Source organism: Diadema antillarum, unplaced genomic scaffold, assembly GCF_040938485.1.
Source record: "Diadema antillarum isolate AM-2024a unplaced genomic scaffold, OU_Dant_1.0 seq00002102_RagTag, whole genome shotgun sequence".
Classification (NCBI taxonomy): Eukaryota; Metazoa; Echinodermata; class Echinoidea; order Diadematoida; family Diadematidae; genus Diadema; species Diadema antillarum.
Genome location: NW_027272745.1, coordinates 21,805 through 43,446, shown reverse-complemented (window position 1 = coordinate 43,446; position 21,642 = coordinate 21,805). Strand labels below are relative to the sequence as shown.

Sequence of the window (21,642 nt, the reverse complement as noted above, 5' to 3'; positions counted from 1 at the left end):
GAGGCTGAGCAATTCTAAGTAAAATGTAATCTTTAAAAAAAAAGAAAACGATATGAAGTGGAAAATTTGAGAAGCCAGAACCTTGTGTTGTTCCTGTATCTCTTTTCTAGCTTGTGAAGCAGAAAATTGCGAGGGTATGATCCATTAGGCTAGCAAGTCATCCACCCAAAAAGGCCTGACAGATGCATAGGGTTTCATTCCATCATTACATCAAGCAACTCGATTTTTCATCTAAACCGACTTTCCCAATGTGCGCACAAGCTGAAAAGAACTTGAGGCAAATTGATATTTTATACCACAATGCTGATTGATGTGGGGAGGTTTGGTATTCTATTATCCTGACCTGCATCAACTCTGTGTGTAATACAAAAATAAATGGTCTTGTCAATACAAACATCATGCACATACCACTGATCAAACATCACATACAGTTAACTCAGCATAGGTCCAGATCCTTTGTGCTTCACAACAAAATTAACAGAGTTTCTTTCCTTGGGCAAAATTTACCTCACGTATTGCGATCACTACAATTTCGCACATTTATGTTTGAAAATCCACTTTGTTGTAAGAAAATCAACTTTAACGACTTTGACCGATGCCCAGTTGACAGTATTTATTTTGTTATTGCACAAATACCACACCGAACCTTGACCATTGACCCTGAACTTCTTCAACTTTGGCAAAAATCCAGCAAAGAAATAACTTTTGTCACACCTAAATTTTGTATTAAATTTGATGAATACATAATCAAAACTCTTTGAATTATTCAATAAACATAAAAGTCTGAGGATAGCAAAAGATATGACCAGACAACTCGAAGTAAATAAACCTGCAGCACACCGCATATCATATATTTTGAGACAGTTTCTATGAAAAAAAGGATATTCCGCTTGATATCTTTGTACCTAGTGGACAACAAAAGCATGTTAGATATATGTATACCCTTATGATTTCAATAAAGGTGAACTGCAGCTGGACCAAAGACATGTGTCTGAATGAACTGCACATGATTTCTTTGACTGATCCTCGCCAGTGTCAATCACTGAAAAAATGTGATATAAGAGAGAATTCTGAGCAAAAGCAAGGGACGAATTTCTTTGTTATCTCAATACATCAATGGTCAAATTTATACTGGCCACTTGATGAACATTCATAGTTTAGGACAGGCTTTTGAATATTTGACTTATGTCAAGAAAGATGCATGCATGATCATGAATCTCTAAATTGGCAACAAAACAATCTTATCACACACAAATGTCATTCTACAGACTGTACTTCTTGATTTCTGAAGGGCAACCTTTTGATCCAATGACAGAAACAAGTTTTGTTTCATGAACATACTATTGGAACTGCTGCGTGTTACAAAAGAAATAATTTCTCGTAACAAAAAGATCAGTTTTTATAATCGCAATTAATCTAGTACCTCTGGTCCTTATGCATATCACAGAAATTACTGATCAGCATCCATGAGGGCCTTCTGTGTTTAGCAGTCTGTCCATATGTACACCACACACATCATGATATATTGTTCACTATATGCTATCTTCCATTTTGAAGACACTGATAGAGACGAAGCACCGCAGAGACTGGCAGACTGTAGTCCTTCAGTGTGGAGTAAACCTCAGGCAGAGAGCTGGCTCCTAAATATGTGTTGAGAAGAAAGAAAAACAACAAAAATAACAAGAAGTCAAGTCAGAATCTTACAAATATAGTAGGATTTGCGATATACCTTAAGAATGCACAATCCATTTGATATCAAATGGCTTCTTGTACGCCCACCTGACATGCACCAAGCATCTACTGTAAAAGTGGTTTCTTTCGCGTACAGAAACTTTCTCGGTTTCCATCCGTGCCGACTTTTTTGCGTGTGGTTAAATTCGCGGTCGGTAATGATAGCGTTGTAGCAAGCGACGAGTTCAAACATTTTCGCGTGATGTTAAAATCGCGGTTCAACCTCAAAGCGCGAAAAGCACGAAAATAAAACCACCGCAAAAGAAACCACTTTTACAGTACTCTATCACAGCATAATTCTGAAATGATAAGAGATACACATGAAGAATAAGAGAGACTCAAAGATTTTCCCCCATACTCCAATCCATTTAGACTTCAGGCTTCAGAATAATTAATCACAACAGACTATGCATCATAATTATACACATCAAGAAGCATGACAAACGTAAACACACATACCAGTATGCATTTCACACAATCATGCGGTACCCTAATCATGCACATTTTGTCTTGGACAACAAAAAGTGTCGGAGCACATGGAAGTGGATGGTACTCAATTCTATGAAAACAAAACTGAAACAAACCTCTGATTGCGGTCTGGCTCATCAGGTTGAAGGAAGGGATGTCATAGAATTGCAAGAAGACATAGAGGGCAGCCTTGTCATCTTCGTCGGTCGGCAGGGTACCAGACTCAAGGTAAGCCAGAACCTTAGAGCTATGATCTACAAAGAAAATAATATTTACTCTCACCATTACATCATCAAACTTGAAATACGATGTCTGAGGTGGCGAAATACTTTTTATGTAAAAGACAGCCAAGTATGCTGTTGATAATCTCTTAAATTTTAGTATCTCCTCTAAATAATGCCATAACAGCAAGCAGGTGTTCCGAGCCACACAGTGCTGTATACCAGGTATATGTTGTTTCCAGGTAGTCAATGTAGCAATGACCTACAACTGTATTTAGCATGATGATGTTTGGCTATTTGATGCTTAATTCCCTGTCTGATGCAATCTTTGTGAACTTCAACTGTGACATTTTTTAATGATAACCATCCAGGAATTCAAATGAAATTCCATGCTGCATTGCATTGCATGCAGACCTCAATGTCTCTGTCCAGCGAGGAACTTTGGAAATACCATCCGAACAAAATGGCATGCTTTTATACACTGGAACGCAGATTGAAAATCTACAGGAATTATACACTATTTCGAGGAACACACAATCTGAGAAGAATACAATACCAACCCTGTAGCCAGGTGTCGAGATCAGAGTCCAGTCTTGACTTCAAGTGCATACATGCTTCTGCATGCACCAGTCTCCTGCGGGTCACTGTAGCTGTAGACTCAGCCCCAGAAGTTTTGTTGCTGCTGTGATGGTTGTAATAAGCCAGCACCAGCTTGAGTTGCCAGACGTCGAGGGCATCCAGGGAAGGCAAAGGTTGAGCCAAGGCCTACCGAGGGAAAACGAGACAAAATAATGATAGGACAGGGATGATTAGAAACAGGTATATCATCTTCGCAACACATTGCAGAAGTGCTGCGAATGGACCAACAAGTCACAGCAAATCAATAAAAATCATATATGTATTAAAAAATCACAAGCATGGAATGATTTTTCCTGTTTTTGCAGGTAGTATAGTTTGCATCAATGTGGTGACTGGATGTCTAGTTCATCAATATAAATATCAACCGCAAAGATTCCAAGCAAGTTCCAACCTCATACTTGCAAAGACATAGCTTGCTCTGAAACTGATGGAAGGATTACTTTTACTTCTTCCTAGCTTCGTAGTAGACACAAAAATTTGATCTTCATAAACATCTGCATGTTTATTTCCATGTAGCTTTAGATATGATGTTCTGGATTGTGATCCCTGGTGGATATTTGGTAATTGCACTTAAAAGCAAAAAAAAAAAGAAAAAAGAAGAAAAATGAATAAGTAAGTCTGAAAGTCTGACAGCTGCATGCCAAATCCTGGCCCCAGGGAAAACACTGCTGTCATTTTTTCCCTCTAACATCATATCCCATGTGAAAAGGCACAGTCGGACACAAATGTGTAGATCACTTCACCACGTATACAGATGACTACATCAAAATGAATCTGAAAAGAGCTGTCCATAAATGATGAATGAGTCTTTAGGCCACTCTGCTAAGACAGTGCAGCAAACTCATACAACTGTACAGCTGTGTTTCATCTCATTACCTGATGTAGATCCAGCAGGGCAGGGAGTACAGCTAGCTTCTCTTTTGTCACACACTCAAAGAGCAGGTTCCCTATAATCTGTGCCTTGCTATTCTCCTGTGGAGGATTGGGATAAAAATCAGCAATGATTACCAAACCAAAGAGCATAGTGAATTGATATACAAACGAATAAAAAGCAGGAAATCATCTTAAACATAAAGAAGCCTGACCGCTTCACTCAGTCTACATGAGATTTTTAAACAGTTATTTATTCAATAGTTAAATGAATTACTTTTGTGTTTATGAAGCCTTTAATGCATGACAGATGAACAAATTTACTACACATCCATATAATGTATTCAATTACAGTTAGAAGAATGATTTAAGAGGGAAAGTGCCTTCACTTTGTTGCAAATTATCATAAAAAGCAAAGTACAACTGATTGCTGGAAACCATACCCACTAAAAAGTAATGAAATTCAAATGTCACTTTAGTTCTCAAGACAATATGACCTCTGGATTTCTTACCTCCTCATTGCAGATGCACTTAAAAATAATGAAATTTCAATGGCTCTAGTTCTAAAAAGATGCTATGACCACAGGATTTTTTACCTCCTCATTGCAGCTTGCATCCTGCCAACAGAACTGGCGCACAAAATTGAGAATTCTGAGGTCAGAGGTGAATGACTCTATGAGCTGCAGGTCGGAGGTCATGGGGCTAGTGGTCTCATGCGTCAAGAGCTGGGCCAGGAGACTTCGGTAGCCCTGTAAAGAAGACACAGGCAAACAGCAATTAAACTGAGTATGCTCAAATTCCCTGGCATGTGGCTGTCTTGAAGAAGTAAAGACTTTTACTTTGGACTCTTCATTATGCTGAGTACATTGCAAGATAAAGTCAGGTTTATTGAAGCTTCAAAGTGGCATTGATCTGTGCTGCTTTGATGCAAAAGGCAAGATTCCAAACACATCAACACAGACTTTCTTAAAGAATTGTAAACTCTATGGGCAAAGTGTTGCTGAAAAAGCTCTTGTCATGAAGCAAACCCAGAAGCTTCCAGGCATCCATGCAGACCTACAACTGTACGGTACGATAATTTCATGGTTGCAGTCTTTTGTCAATAATAAATCATCTCAAGTTCAGCTCTGATTGCAATACACAACATTAATTAGACATCGATGCTGACAAGCCCATAGAATACAAACTGAATACACATCAAAGACAGACTTGTTTTACAGAGATACAAAAAAGGTTCTATGGACATTAGATTATTTACAAATCATATCTATCATTTAAAAAAAAAAATGAATCTACAAACTCTCAGACTTCCATTCGGAATCATGGTGGCAGGATAATATCATAATTGCAGTCTTCTGTCACAAAAAAAAAAAAAAATCAACCCAGCTTTGATTGCAGTACCTGACACATATGACACAGTCATAGAAACAAAATGCTCATGTGAGATACACAAACATGCACAAATCTTACAGTACTGATTGCAGTAATAATACTTGACAGATATTCCAACAAGAAGCTCACAGAAAAGATGAACATACAAGAACTGTGGAGGATAGAGGAGAGGAAGCAGCGAGTGATACCTTAGGGTCCTCAGCATAGGAGAGATGGCCAGCCCTCTGCTTGACAAAGAGTGTTCCCCCGGCCGCTAGGAGGGCCTTGGTGGTCTCCAGGTCCTTCTCCATGTCAAGGGTGACTCCCATGTACCGAGGACCAACCACACGTACCTGATACAAAGATGGATGAAGGTCTTATGCATTATGCAGAGAATATGTCGTCTTTAACAAATTCTTCTCATTATTTTTTATTTTACACTGATGCCACTATTGAAGAAAAGCAGGGGGTGCACTGCATCCCTCCAAACTTGTCCTGTAATGTCTTTGGGACTCCTTCCCCATCCCTGCTCTATTTCCTAAAATAATTCTAAGCTTGTAATATTATGCATCAAAGCCTACCACTGAATGTTGAAAAGACTTATCATTATATTGTTATAATGTTGTCTGAAAATCTGGGTGCTTCTCTATTGCTGTGATTAAATGTAGAAACTCTTGGAACGCAAATATTTTTGCAGCAAAATGAAATCTGTGATGCAGAAGCTCCGCAGTTCAAAATAGATGAAGAATTTACTCTATCTTAAGAGCACACACCTTAACAGTCACTAAATGTGATCCTTGGAAATGAGTTGTGTGGAATTCTGGTTGCAAACAGTATACCACAAAATCTGAGCTAAATCTCATTTACATGTATAGACTATATTGAAGCTCAAGATGATTAAAAAAGTGCATGTGAAGTCGAATCAGAAAAGCTTAATACCACTGGACCTACAAAGAGTAAATGGACTAGCACAGATACCATGTCATTGATTCTCTTACACTTTTCAGACTGGAGAGCTCGCCGATGATACAAGGCGCCATCACTTTGATGGTTGTCTCACTGTACCACTCCGACTCCTGATTAAGAACAACAGTGAAAAGATTGCATTCATGCAATTGCGACATCATATACCTGGCATCACTCTCTCACTGGCCTGACAGTGTTAGAGATGGCACTTGTAACACATGAAGCACACGGTGAGAGCATCACTTGTAACTCAAAAAACTAATATCTATGGGGATATTAGTGGACAACCTGAACAACATGAAATACATCATGAATACAACTAAATAAACTTCATCATCAGCCTGTGAAAATCATGTTTATCAACATCAAATTACAGTGCAGAATTAGAGTGTCACAAGGCCGAGTATCAGGTGTACTCCATCAAACATACAAGAATCAACTCATACCGTACCGGCATGCCTTGTTGGGGACATAATCATCATATGGCTATTGGGTTGACACATCCATAACATATGAGATCAGCAAAATTCTGTGTTACCTTGAGGACTACCTCAAGAGGGACGTAGCAGGGCTTGCCTGTCTCTACATCCTTAGGGAGAATGAGGCGAGGTTCAGCTGCCAGAACATAGAGGTGCCTCAGAGCTTGGAGATGGTACCTGCCAAATGACAGAAGGACATAACACACAGATATTGCACATTGGAAAGCAAAACAGCCTTAATGTCAGGGACTTTGTACGTGGAAGAAATGTCCTCTAGTTAAAAAACAAGATCACGTTTTTGTCATCACATGTTCAAGACCTCAGAGCTCTTTCTAAGGACTCAACTGAGTAAGTTCTTTACATTGTTTAATGGCAACAGAAAAAAACAGTCATCAATATCACCTCCACGATCCTCAGATATACCCAAAGACTGCTCCTACTCCAAACTGGATTCCAGTTTTTCCAAATCATCAGAACAGTTTTTCTAGCTTATCTGAAAGATGAGCTTGGTAGTTAAAATTTATAATAGTGGCTATTACTTCATTCTATCACACATATGACCATTTCTTACAGTCACTGACCAAAAATACGTCCAAGTCTTATAGTCCTTACCGGTTGCCCTTGCTGTTGCCAGGGAAACAAGGGAAGAGACTGGTGACCAGGGCAGCTACAGCCTCCTGGGTGGTGGCCAGGGTGTAGCGTCCTCCACCCAGGAAGAGCAGTCCAGTGGCCATGGAGCATGCCATGTGGTTGCCGTAGGAAATCTCATTGTGCACCCGACGCAGCCCGCGGGCCATCCGCAGCAACTCCAGGTCACCTGTGCCTGCCATGACCTGTGTGAGAAATTTGAAATAATATGTATTACCTGGGGAAAATATCAAATCAGCATGGCGCAATGCTTAGCACGAGGATATTATTGAGTGTGAGCAGAATTAGCATTCATTGCAGCGGGTAACAAAATTTTCTGTAACTCTGTCAAATTTTAAGCAACTACTACCACCTAATAAGTTAGAAAATATCTCATGCAAGCCCAATAATTTACATCTCATAATTGTATTAAAGATGAATCAAATGTAAGATCATCAAGTGAAAATCAAACTCAAATGTTACGCATTATTTCAGTCAATTGAAACCCCCTCCAGATTTGGGGCTGCAGGTAATCAAAATAACAAAATGCTTGAATGTGATATCTCTATTCCAATCTGTCTTCTCCTTGACCATCAGCGATTTCTTCTATCATTTTATTCTCTGTCCTCACACAAGCAACTCACCTTCTCAATGTAAGTGTATCAAGTCAAACAGCAACATTTGTTACATGATAAGTTGATGATTACAAGACACAACACAGCATCCTCCGAAAAGGTTTGGTTAAAGGTCTTAAACTCTTTCATTGCTAGGGACTATGAACAGTGTGTACAATGCTACAGGGTTCTCTGTGCAAAATGGCACTACAAGCATACCTACCATCGCCAGAGCCAAGAGAATGGTGTAGAGACAAGTCTTGAAGGTCGTCTTCCCAGCCTAAGAGTTGAAATAAATCATCAAAACGAGTTAGAGAGCAAACTCATGCGAAGGACAGAGCACTGAATATAGTCAGAGACTTACTGAGGTGTAGACTCACTTTACCTGAAACCCTTCTTTGACATATCTTACACATGGAGATCTTCATAATAATGAGAAAATGAATCATGTACAACATGTTTTTAAGAACGGTTGTAGACTGTATGTAGTTTTCAAACAAAATGGATCTGTGGCAAACTGGCACATGAAAATGGTCATCACACAATTACATGTGTCAGTAAAGTCCATAAAATAATGTGTCGAAGGGGGGGGGGGGGGTGACATGAAAGAAAGAAATATTTGGCCCTCGGAACCGTGATTAAATTCATAGATACTGCCAAATGAGTATATATTATGCACATAATTACAAACACAGAGAACTTGAAGTCATTGCAGAAGCACATTTTTCTCCTGAGTGAATTAAGAAGACATTTTGCGTGTTTGCAGAAATATCTTCATGGTAGCTTACCAAATCAGCAACTGGCTGTGTGGGGAGGTGCATCAGTTTCTTGAAGTAGGAGAGCTGTGTGGTCAAGCAGTCAGTATTCATTAATATTTCCATCAATTAAATTGTTTTGAAGATTCTCAGATATCAATTCAACAAATACTAGAGATGCACATATCTGTATGCCTACATCATGTTGTCTTTGTGTATACGGCTTATACATCTCACATGAGTTCTTCTTTTTAGTCAATATTTTGACTAATCTTTATGTAACATGTGTTTCTTCATGGCTAAATCTAAATATTGAACTGAAGTGCTGTATAGTCAGGATATAAATCTAAATATAAGTAAAAACAACCTTAGATAAATGAGATAATAATAACTGCTATAATGATTTCCACTTTAACATAGAGAGACTGGCAGATATGCAAAACAGTTTCTGTTGAATAAGTAAATGTTTCTTTACATTTGACTTGAGTGTAAATGATTTCACCATGCATCTTGAGCTTCTCACAAGGTAAAGTGACATATTATGAATTCTCAAATGAACATTTTTCACAAATCTTAGGGCAAATGCTTTTCATGATGCCAAGGGACATACCCGTAGTGACACATCCTTAAATTCCAAACTGAAGGCACCTTAAACTGTCTCCAACAATCTCAAGTGTATCCCCATCACTTAGCAGACACTCACCAGGCAGGTATACGCATCCTTGTTTGCTGTACCCGCAAACCTGAGGCCAAGGGCAAAGCAAGCTCCTGCTCCGATGTTACATATGGCTTGACTGGATTGGAAGGAGAGTGGAAAATTATATCGCACTTCATGACCTTCTCAAAAGGATATTAGAGTGATGGACAGTTCCACTTCTGAATGAATTCGCTTGGTGCTAATTTTGTTCTGCATCCCACAATCAAAAATATATCAAACTTCATCCGGCATAATATATTGGTATCAGGATTTGATGTTTATACACCACTATTAGACAGAATATCAACCCATTGAGGATGGGCTGATTATGCTACAACACGCATTTCCCAGACACTTGCTCAAGTATACTCGGGACTCGTCCTCAATGAGTTAAATCTAACAATAGATGCATGTGTTGTGGGAGTCCTGAAATTACGTTTTCCTACTGAATACATGACCTTTCTCATGTGAGAGTGTGTCAGCTGGTGCACTGGTATATATTGTACATGTATACTGTACACTGTTTATATGTATACAAAAATAAGACAAAACAGCATTTTTCATGAATAAAATTTATATAATAGATTATATAGAAAGGCAATGTTGGCTAACTGAATGATGACATACAAAGAATACCATTCAGATGTCAAGAAACAAGCTTTTTATTTTTTGCTTGTATTCCATTTTGAGTTTATAAATGTCATACCTCTCTATTCCAGATGTAAATATGACTCACAGAATTCATGACACTTAGCTTCTTTGTCAACCCTAGACCTGGAATGAGGCTACAGACATCATCCCTACAAGACTGAACAGAGATTGCAGAAGATTGTACGAGATGAAGAAGACATCATCCACCCACCTCATGGTCTGGTAATCAATCTCTTCATCTCCTGACTCATCAGCTGTACTCCTCTTGAAGGCGTACTTCTTCACAATCTGGGGAAGGGTGGATGATAATAATAAGGAATGAGTGGAATATAGACTGATGTGCAAACTGGTATCACGGAAAGGTAGAGTGCAGATATGACTTGGAGAACTTTGCATCAAGGCACAGACACTCCCTGCACCCCCCTCCGACCCCTCCCCCCCCCCCCCCCAAAAAAAAAATATATATATGTATGCATATATCAGTAAATTGCAAAAAAAAAAGAATAACTAAATATCTGATTCCGCCGAGACTCAAGGAAAGTGTATCAACTCCAGGGCTCCTAACATCCCATATCAATATCATCAAGGCTCATAAGACAAACCAGGGGTTTACTTGTGCATTACGGTATGTGCAGCTCAATGAGTAACAATCAATCTCAGGTTTAAGGCAGGCTTTTATATTCTCTTAGCAGAACAGTGAGAGATATTCTGGTTTTGGGGGAGCCTCTTGTTGAATCATGGAGACTTCATTTAGCTCTGTAACCTGCAACAATGTTTCACTAAAGCAAACTTCACTCTCTGTAATATACCCAAAAAACACACACAAAAAAACAAACAAACCTGAATCGTTTGCAAATGACTAATTTAGACACATTGCTGGTGTGTACGAGGTCAATTAACGCAAGCTTTGGCTGTGTTCTCAAGTTGTAAGCTACTCACTGGTGGTATATTACTGTCCACCCACTCAGTTGTTGGTCTTATATCATTCCACAGCACGAGTCCTCTGCTGAGGGCCTAGGAGAGAAAGAGAGAATCCAGACCACACATATCTATAAACAGTGTTCAGCTACAATTACTGTATAAGCCATTATTTCGGCGTACAGATATTCTAGCAAAATTAGGAGGTCACAGGCATTTTCGCGAGATGTTGTTGTCGCGAATTGACACCGATGCTATCTGAAATGCATTGTTACCCTAGTGCATGGAGACATTTTCGCATGTTGTTAAATTCGCGATTCAACTATGATATGCGAAATTCGCGAAAATTAAACCCTAGCAAAAATAACAGCTTATACAGTACTTTACATATCACACATGGCTATCTAACACACATCACCAATACATCAAAACACACACTCGCTCAAAGCAACATGGCATTATTGCCAATGTTTGGTCTCCTAATAAAAAAATATGCAGATTGACTGTTCATTTACTGTGGTATTCAATCTGCCTTACTGGGGTCACTTGTTCTCCAGAATTCATTTCCACTCTGTCCATTAACAACAAAGCAAAACAAACCAACACACACACAAACACATTTCCTCCCTCACAAACAGTTGTACACCAACTTTGTTTCCAATTGGAACAATAAAAATTGATATAAACCACTGCATATGATAGACAATCAGCATTGACAGACATACAATACTTTACCCTCAGCAGTAAGAAATCCGGTTTGACCATGTCCAATAGGGATTGCGTGTCAGGTGCAGCTAACCAATCAGCAACAGCTCTGAAAGTTTCATTAAGAGTATATTCAAAAACATTGAAAAAAAAGTTTTCATCAATACATGGATCTATCACACATCGTCTTTGCCAGGTCTGAAGACAAAGAGATTGACAAAACAACAACAACAACAAAAGGAAGACAATGGATTAATTGATCAAAGACAAGTAGATATGAGAGAAACAAAGATAAAGCTTATATCTCATCTTCTTTTAGGGATTTAAAGTTTGGTATACAGCATCTTCCCATTGCAAGAAAAACAAAGAACAAATAGAACATATAAGCCATCTATCATGGTTATCATCCATATTACAATGAAACAGTGAAACTACAAGACATGGAGACGAAGACATTCAGAATCAAATGTTTATAATAAATGAGAAGATTCAGGTGATAGAAACGATGGCCTCAGGATTCCTTTAATAACTGATGCTTCATAGTGGTTGAATAGAAAAAAGTAAATTACATTAATCTTCTGCTGAAAACGGCCTACAGTCATTAATAATTACTGATAGCACAAGTTAGTTAACAATCATCTTATAACAAGCAATGACTACTAATAGCAATGAGAATGGCCTATCACTTTGAGATTAAAAAGATGCATGTGGGTGTATATGTATATGTGAGAAAAATGCACACTCGTTACGTCCACTGAACCTATAAATCTCATAGTTTGGATGACAGCACAATCCTCACCTGTTACCAGTCTGTAGAAACATGAGGCCCAGAGCTACAGTAGCTCCAGGTGAGGTCACATCTAGGTTGACCTGGTCACCTTCTCGGATTTGATAGCAGGTGGACCTGAACTTCTCCTTTGAACCTCCACTCTGAAGAAAAACATAATGTAGCAAAGACAACACAACATAATTTTCACAACCAAATTTTGATGGTTTCCTCTACACTTCTGTTTTCCTTTGTACAGATAAAAATGACGGAAATACAGCTCCAATTAAAAAAAAAATTAAAAAAATCAGGCTTCTCTTTTCTCATAAAAAATAGCAGTTTATTTACTGACTGAACTGTCCTATGCATGCACATTTTGGTGGCATTTGTGTTGAGATTTATTTGATATTTACTTGGTCACTACGGAAGAATGCATTAAAGTGCTTATGAACAAGCTACCACAGGACCAACTGTCACAAGCTGCTGCCAGTGGATTTGAACCAGGGGCCTTACTATTGAGAGATCCTGGTCTTATCCACTGGGCCACAACTGCATGTCACTAAGTTATTTGTTTTTTTCTTTCTGTAGGAACTTCAGAAAATGGATGAGACAAAATATGCAAATATACGTGTTAGATACTTTTGACTACGGGTGGGAAAGACGACAAAATTCGGTTTCATGTAAATGTTTTTCATAACTGCCCACCAAAGTATCTATTGTTTCATCCCCATTTTGTGCTATCAAATGCACTTCAAGTATTTATGTAAAAGTATGCCACAAATACCAGAAGCAGAATTCTATGTCTACATTCAAATACCCATGCTCCCCTCTAAATCAATATTTCCTCTTTCCTTTATTATTCAAAATTCACTCCAGCTGCAAGATTATAGTTCCATCAACCTTTCAATAGTGGCCAACTCTATATAAAGGCCACCTTTCATGTTTCCCTTATAGTGGTCCCAACATGTAGATTTGACTGTAATAAGGTCTCACCACTTGTTTCTTGTGTCCTCCTGCCATGTAGTGATAGAGCTGATCAGGAATGTTCAGATCAGCCAGGCCAACCGCTCCACTACCACGCTGGTGGGGGGGGGGGGGGGGGGGGGGGGGGGGGAGATGGGTTGAGGGGACATGGAGTAGGTAGGTGTGAGAATTAAACTTAGGAAAATACTCAGACAGTGTGATTTCTAAATGCACATATCTAATCATGATCGCTTTGTTTCAGGTACTTTAAATTAAAAGTTTACTTGCAAAAAATTGATACTATTAACTGAAAGAGCACAACTCTACATTGAATTACAGCAATATCAAAGTCTCATTTGTTTCAGGTTGATTTGTTTTTCTTGACCACAATTTGATTAGGATTAACTCCAAAAACACTCAGAATCATGCAGTTCATAAGAGGAAATTAAACACTAAGAACAAATTGATAGTACCTTAGTATGTAAAATTGAACACTCACAACACAGTCTCATGACATAACACAGACTCCTCTGTAGAGCAATTTTATACACACCAGTAAACCCAACATTTAAGTGCTTAAAAACAGTCATCACTGCATCATACACTATCATGTCATGTTTGATATCTGCCAAATTTTGACTGTACTGCCTACTCACAAATACTACTGATATACATAAACTTACCCTTCTATACAGTTTATCAACCTTAAACATGTTACACAAAACCAATGAGGTAAGCTACCCCTTGGAACTTCTGATAGAAATAAAATTCTAGTGAGTGCAATCAATAACCACTATTTTTTCACAAGCATGTAAATATTATTAATCACATCACTCACCCCTAGAGTGACCATGCCCAGGGCAAGTCCAGCAGCCAGTGAGTAGGATTCACGATTAGTGCAGTTATTCAACTCTGGACCTGGAGGGCGCCCTAATAATCATTACAACACCCAACGAGGAGAGAACTTGGTGACTTTGTGAGTGGTGGATGGCACTAATAAAGGATATGTCATTTACTAATCCCCACTTTAAAAGTTAGGGAAAGAAATTGAACATGATCCAATGATGTAGGTAGAAACATGAGGAACTTTTAACATGTGACGTTCTACTTGAGTTTTTTCTTCAAAGTAGGTCAGTCAATCAAAATTGACAATCCCAATGTACTTGGGAATTTACATGAGCTGACATAGTATTAACATAATTGATTCAAGTGGAACACAAAGTGCCTGGGGCAAAGGGGGAATATAAATCCTGAATGTTACCTTGCAACAGAACAGAGCGATTAAAACAAGATTTAACTGGAAATGAACAGGTAACGATGACACAGACAAATTAGTGTCTACAGTGACAAACACAGGGTATGAAGCCTGTGCAGTTGGTGGCGCCTACCGATTTCTCCCAGCAAGACTTCGGCTACGTGTCTGTGGGCAGTCTTTTGGTAGACCAGTCCAGTGCCCAGTATGGCAGCCACCTGGACACTGTGTGGGACGTCCAGCTCAGTGGACGTAGGTGGCAGCAATGAGCTGATGTGGATACAGAGGATTTTGGTGGTGGCAACATCCATGGTACCCCGTCTGGCAACACACAGCAGCAAGAATATACAAATGTGATGGCAAATTCTACAAGGTATGCATAAAATAGGTCAATTCCATCAATATATTTCAGCTCATATGAATATCTACAGTCTAGTTTGCAAATTATTGATAATGAGACTCCCAACTTGAGTCCAAAACTCCAGGATGGTATACTGTATAAGTTGTTGTTTTTGCGTACAGATATTTTCGCTAATGAGGAGGTCACAAACATTTTCGCGGTATGTTGTTTTCACGAATTGACACTGACGCTATCATAAGCACTATTGACCTAGCGTATGGCAACATTCTCATGTGTTGTTAACTTCGGGATCCACCTGTGATTCGCAAAATTCACAAAAATTAAACCCTCACGAAAATAACAGCTTAAAAAAGAATGAAATGATGTCCTTTAATTGCAAATACTCCCTTGTCACAGCTTACAATACAACAGGTTAACTATCTCGAAAGCAGATATAACCTTCCTTCCTAGTTGGTTACACCATTTGTTGCTTCCAAGAGGACAATATGGAAAAATTGAATTTTACAGTCTAGAAATTTCACCACAATAAAGGATAAACTCACTTGGCAGCAGCTAGCCCCAGAAGCAAACCAACACTGGTCATCTCATGGCCCTGGTAAAACAACACAAAAGGAGAAAAGAAAAGAGAAAAAAAAATATTTCATGTACTGGTGCCACATCAAATAGAGCTACAGGTGTAAAAACAAAAAATATCAGGATGAAAACATAAGTGAAGAGATATTCTCATCACATATGTTCATAAAATGTATTCTATATCTTTAAAACATTTGAGAACTCAAAAGAAAAAGAGCGGAAAGCTTAAAAAGTCCTAAATGTCTTCAATGTTACATACAAAAGCCATGAAAATAGGGCCTGCTCACACTTTTTACAGGACTAACACTTGCTTTATCAGATATAATGACACCTTGACTTCAACATGTGCCCAAGAACAACACAGACCCTACGTGAATCAGTAAAATTTGAATGCCTTTACAAAGATTACATCCCCCCCCCCCCATTAATACTTTGGCTATAATGCTCCTCAAGCTGCAGAAATTCATAAGTCAGAGTTGCCTTAAATGGTCAGGAGACTTCACAACACAATGAATAATTTTTCCTTATTCTGCACATCTATTCTCAGCATGTCATAACTAGACTATTAAGGAGAGAAGGTATTTGGGGATGGGAGCAGAGCTCACAGCACAGAGGTAGTTGTGGATGTTGAGCTTGTCCAAGTTTGAGAGGTGCCCATTGAGACCGAGGGCCATCAGGAATCCTGCATGCTCATTGGTCAGTTCAGTTGTTTGTGGTCTGTTGTACACAATCCAAGCTGAGTCGATCTACATTGTAAAATGAACAGAACACACACAAAAAAGAAAGGTGTTAGCTACCTACTGCTAATCATTAATCAACATGTCGTACAACTTGCCTGGTCTGTGCAGTTCATATGTAGTTGAAATGTAAACCTGGCTGTGGAGGTCACTATTGCTATTTCCCCTGAATGGTATAGTTCTGGTTGAGATGAGGATCCAAGTATTAACTTTTTATGAGATAATTAGAATCCATTTTAAGAAATATCAAAGAGCATACAATTCTAAGAGGAAGTCAAAGTATATTTGACGAAACTCGGTTTTGAAATGGCTGAGATATCCAAAAACAAAGTAAAGCAAAGTGGTCCTAATAAAAGGTGATCCATCTTTTATTAGGACCACTTTGTTTTTTGCTATCTCAGCCATTTCAAAACCAAGTTTTATCAAATAAACTTTAAACTGTTTTGGAATTGTATGCTGTTTAATATTTCATATCAGTGGTTTCCAATTATCTCACAAAAGTTAAAACCTGAATCCCCATCTCAACCAGAACTATACCATGCCTTTAACTCACAGGTTTGACTGCATTTGCATCATTTCATATCCAGCACTTACATGTAACCTCACGAAAAATCACTAAGTTATCAAAAGGAGAGATCTGTAAGCACTAGGGTTATTGACATTTATAGAGAACATCTCACTTCAGAGAATTTTCCCCTTCCTTTCAATTTTCTAGAGAAAGATAGGTATCCATACACACCTGGTTATCTCCCCGGGCAATCTTGAGGCCAGCTGCCACTCCATTGTGAAATAGAGGCCAAGAGTTCATGTTGGCCGGCACGTCTATGTTCACAAAGTTGATGGTGTTATTTCTGCCAATAGATCATGGTCAAGTTTGCAATTATCGTCATGATGGGAGATGTCCAGTAAGTAAGTTGTCAGAGAGAGTTTGCACAGAAGGTGCTTGGCAAAGAGCCAAATCCTATAGCTAACATCAAAGACCTATCAAATTGACTTTGACATGTGGGATTGACGAATTTTCTTCAGTTCTTTTTTTTTTTCCTTCTTCCTTTTCTATGCACACCTGTCAAGGAATTTTACACTTTCAAGACAAGCAACAAGATATCTACGACCGATGTCTCTGGAAACTACATGAAATCACATTCTCGACAAATTCTGAGGGATCACTGTAAAATATATCACGACAACTTATCAGCTTCAACACTTACAATACGTTATTGCATGTCATATTGCATTGCGGTATTACAAATATGTCTGGCTTTTCCATAATCACTCTCAGTAAGTTGTGAAAAACTTGAAGTAAGGGTTTTAAACATTTTATGTACAACTTGACTTAATCAAGGAATCTATCGCACAACTAACACAGTACCCTAAGTTGATATAATCTTTTAAGGGCTTACATGATTTTCACACACAACTAATGAACAATACAGGGTTTTAGATACCTTGGAGGTGCCTTGCCTGTGAGATTCAACTTTGGAATGTGAAGGGGCTCGGTCACAAGGGCTTTGGATGTACAAAGTGTGAACATTCCCCTGGAAGGTAACAATCAGGATGGGGTAATTACAACAATGTGATGTATATCATGCCAAACTCAGAAATGATAATCCAGCACTTGGTGATTCTTCATGATGACAGTAAAATCATGCAAAGTCATTTGAATCAATGTCAGGCTCTGTCAATCAAACTGCCCAAAACTTCAACTTTGTGTTATCATCAGAACTCTGTGAATTAATTTCATGTTTATTGACAGTATAGCTTGTAGACAAAAACATATACAACATGAAGAGAGAACACAGATGACTTAAGACATCAGTCCACTTTATGGAACGCTACACTACCAGTCACACAAAGATAACAATCAATCATTTACAGTAGATATTTAAAACTACAGTTCACCTTTGTTGGAGCACAGTCAGTTTGACCCGTTGAGGACGGTTTGATTTTGCTACAACACGCATTGCCCATAGACACTTGCCCGAGCATACTCGGGACTTGTCCTCAACGGGTTAATGGGTAAAAATGTGACTTTAACAATAGTCCTACAGAGAATTGAAAGAAAATAAAACACTTTACTCTGATTTCAACACAGTGTATATCTCACCTGACGGAAAGAGAATGAGTTTCACATATCACATAATACAACAGGAAAATAAAAAATTAAAAAAGAGAAAAGACAATTTTGGGATCAAAGAATTAGAGGACGAAGAAAGAAAAGAATGAGGTACATGGATCTGCCTCACCTGCCAACAGGAAGTGCCATGGTACGCTGGGACACCATTAAGAGATGCAACTCCTGTTCCTCAATGAATTCATGATCACTGTGTACAATGACAAACACAACTATGTAAACATTTTTGGAGTTGGTCCTCAAGCTCAAAACAGGTTTGAAAAAAAAAAAACATATCTAAAGAAAGTCTACTTCTCATGAGCTAGGTCCCATGTTTGACACATAACAAACGATTTCATGCATAAGTGTATATGACCACGAGTCCCACTTCATTCTGCCCATATTGGTAGACTCTTTCCAACTCTAAAACACTCTAACCTATGGATGGCAAACAACATTACTCTGGCACAATGTTTCCTGGTTTGTTTGTAAAAATCACACCACTAAACACCACTAAAGAATTTGGACAAGACACAGAATAAAACAACTTTTTAGACTTCTCATTGGGTTCACTGATAAAATCACTGAGTTTCTATATTACTCGCTCAGTTGCCTTTAGAGTAATTAATTACTAATACATTTTTGGTGAAGGTGTTTTCATCAATAGTTTGGGAGGTTTTAAGGTATTGATATCCTGTAAGACATCCTTCAGGCTGTTCATGGTGTAGATAGTGTTCCAGGTTCTCAAAGCAGCACGATACATATAAACAGAGCTACAACTACATTTCACAACAATTTTAAACAACAAAGCACCGGCTGCACGCAAAAAGGGATTTAGGGGTGTTTTTTTACTACTACTAGAATTTATTTTATATTACAGAATTTTAAAGAGGGCATCATAAAGCTTTCTGATGATGTTAAAATCATCATGCTTTTTATACTGAATTTGATGAAGAGGGCATCACTGTGATTTTCAAACAGTATTTGATTAATGATCTCCCTTTGAAAGTCTTTGTAATTCTGCAAAAGAAAAATGGTCAACAGTGTCCCTAAATCCCCTCCTTGCAAGTTTACAGGTGGAATGCTTTGCAGTGAAAGCAGGATTACCTTGTCTCAGGCTTCTGAGTGAGAGAGATGGTAACTGGCTTGGAAGACTGAAGGATCCGCCGCACCTCCACCACCCGCAGGTCATCAGGGAAACGGAGCCGTAGCAGCTCCTGGTCCAGATGCTCCATCCCGTCCCTCTCCTCCTGCTTGGGGCCCGAGGCACTGGGACCACGAGCTGGGGCACTGCGCTGGGTCTGTCATAGAGGGAATGGGAAGACAATGTCCCCTCAATTTACTAAAAACATCATTTACCCAAAAGACAACATCAAATGTCTGCTACATCCTGTATGATGAACATCAATTGGTATTAGGAATTAGTGAAAAGTATGCAAAACGCCCAAAAGACAAAGAGATTATGGCTTTCTTGGGAAAATGAGCTATACTAGTGTACTAAATGGCACACGATTTGAGTGTAAACGAAAGACAAGAGCAATGTGGTATATATCTATATATCTACCTCATAACCCACATTATGACATTTTTGGGGAAAAATATGTGAAAAACATAGCAGAATAAACCATTTTACAAGAATGTGAAATATCTATCCCTTCTTGTTTTGGTCATTTACTTAATCTCATCATTGAAATTCCCTCATTTTTCTTTTCCCTCAAATTTCTTTCATTAGAATTCTACCTTCTAGGAAGTGATCACAACATGACAAATACCTTGGTCCTGCGCTGCTTGCCACTGACCGCCAGCCATCTGACCTGGCTAGCAAGGTCCTGCCGGCCCAGCAGGTCATAGGCCCCCTGGGGCCAGTCTGAGGGCGGGTCATCCTGGCTCTGTGAGATGGCCTCCATGAGGGGTAGGGCCAGGCCTGGAGGCATGGAGGCTAGGTCCGGCAGACTCAGCCCCACCCTGGCCATGTAGACCACGGTGCGCTGGGGGGACCCCAGGGCGGGATTCTCCTGAAGGAAGGTTTCCAGGTCCTCCTTCCAGTCAGAGTCAAGGGGAAAACCTGAACCAAGAGATGCACAAATGCATGGAATATGATGGATTATTGCTACATCACGGAAACAGAATGATTGAAGACTTACATTCATTTGCACTTGTGAGTATGTCATCTCAGGCAGCTATGCCATTCACTCTCATGTGTGGCAGGGCATGGTCAGTGCTGAATATTTTGACTTGTTTGGACTGCCTCAAATTTTGTTTTGTATAACAAAAAACAACAACAATAACTTTCAAGTAAATACCTTCAATTGCATGCAGCCATTCCTTACAGACACAAAAAAGAAATCGATCAAACCATGTACACCTTTATTACAGTCCGAACACAAGTTTTAATTTGTGAAAATATAATAAATCAGTAAGCCAATACATACATAAACACACGCACACACACACACACACACACATACACAAGTGAAAGTACTGCAGGAGTCTTGCATATGCATTACTGGAATCACACAGAAACGAAACTGCTTTCTTACCACTCATAGACTGGCGTCTACACAGTTGAGTTCGCTCTGGTATCTTGGGTACACCTTCTGTCAGACAGAGTGTGTAAAGCTGCATAGAAGTGTAAAATGTAAGAACATGAGGTTCATGCTAAACTTGCTGCAAAAATAAAAGGAAGAGTCTTCTAGCTAAGTATAACAAGCTTCCTTTTCTCCTCCATTTTAATTCATTTTCTTTCAAATAACAGTCTTAAACTGTAATCACCTCTAGCCACAATGCTTCACACACGTCCAAGGGCATACAATGTGAAGGAGGTAACTTTACTCTTCTACAAAAGGGAGTTTCTAATGGCATGCTGCCGAGATTCAAATCAGGCGACTGAAAAGATCTTTCCCTGCAAGCAGAACATAATGGTGGTGTGGTCCAGAGGCCTGTCTCTGAACCATCAGGGTGGCTTGATGACAGACAATCATGAAGGGGATTGCCAGTGTGATGCTATCATGCGCTCCTGGAATCTGAGAGTTTTAAGCCCTTCAAACAAATAAAGCATCCTTTAGGTTGGGAGTGATGTTGTATTGAAATACAATGTATATATCTCCTGAGTTATTAGCACAATGAGAGTAATTAGTTTGGCAACCCTACTTCACACAGATTTTTTCA

At 38.9% G+C, this 21,642-nt stretch overlaps 1 protein-coding gene across 1 annotated transcript in view; it reads right to left on the bottom strand.

Annotated features, from left to right (window-relative positions):
• Nucleotides 1–1,229: 1,229 nt before the first annotated feature.
• LOC139713938 (anaphase-promoting complex subunit 1-like) overlaps nt 1,230–21,642 on the bottom strand; it is a 41,178-nt gene continuing 20,765 nt past the window's right edge. The window contains exons 21-47 of the mRNA XM_071625657.1: nt 21,015–21,093; nt 20,247–20,539; nt 19,582–19,775; nt 18,608–18,685; nt 17,810–17,899; nt 17,104–17,215; nt 16,233–16,373; nt 15,597–15,646; nt 14,830–15,014; nt 14,280–14,371; nt 13,472–13,558; nt 12,512–12,642; nt 11,743–11,821; nt 11,029–11,103; nt 10,301–10,377; nt 9,445–9,535; nt 8,775–8,828; nt 8,210–8,266; nt 7,358–7,578; nt 6,805–6,922; nt 6,299–6,376; nt 5,510–5,653; nt 4,526–4,678; nt 3,936–4,031; nt 2,981–3,185; nt 2,316–2,453; nt 1,230–1,640 (exon numbers count right to left, since the gene is read on the bottom strand). Of these exons, the coding sequence (XP_071481758.1) occupies nt 1,540–1,640; nt 2,316–2,453; nt 2,981–3,185; nt 3,936–4,031; nt 4,526–4,678; nt 5,510–5,653; nt 6,299–6,376; nt 6,805–6,922; nt 7,358–7,578; nt 8,210–8,266; nt 8,775–8,828; nt 9,445–9,535; nt 10,301–10,377; nt 11,029–11,103; nt 11,743–11,821; nt 12,512–12,642; nt 13,472–13,558; nt 14,280–14,371; nt 14,830–15,014; nt 15,597–15,646; nt 16,233–16,373; nt 17,104–17,215; nt 17,810–17,899; nt 18,608–18,685; nt 19,582–19,775; nt 20,247–20,539; nt 21,015–21,093 (3,219 nt within the window). The 3' untranslated portion in view covers nt 1,230–1,539. The remainder of the gene's footprint in view (nt 1,641–2,315; nt 2,454–2,980; nt 3,186–3,935; nt 4,032–4,525; nt 4,679–5,509; nt 5,654–6,298; nt 6,377–6,804; nt 6,923–7,357; nt 7,579–8,209; nt 8,267–8,774; nt 8,829–9,444; nt 9,536–10,300; nt 10,378–11,028; nt 11,104–11,742; nt 11,822–12,511; nt 12,643–13,471; nt 13,559–14,279; nt 14,372–14,829; nt 15,015–15,596; nt 15,647–16,232; nt 16,374–17,103; nt 17,216–17,809; nt 17,900–18,607; nt 18,686–19,581; nt 19,776–20,246; nt 20,540–21,014; nt 21,094–21,642) is intronic.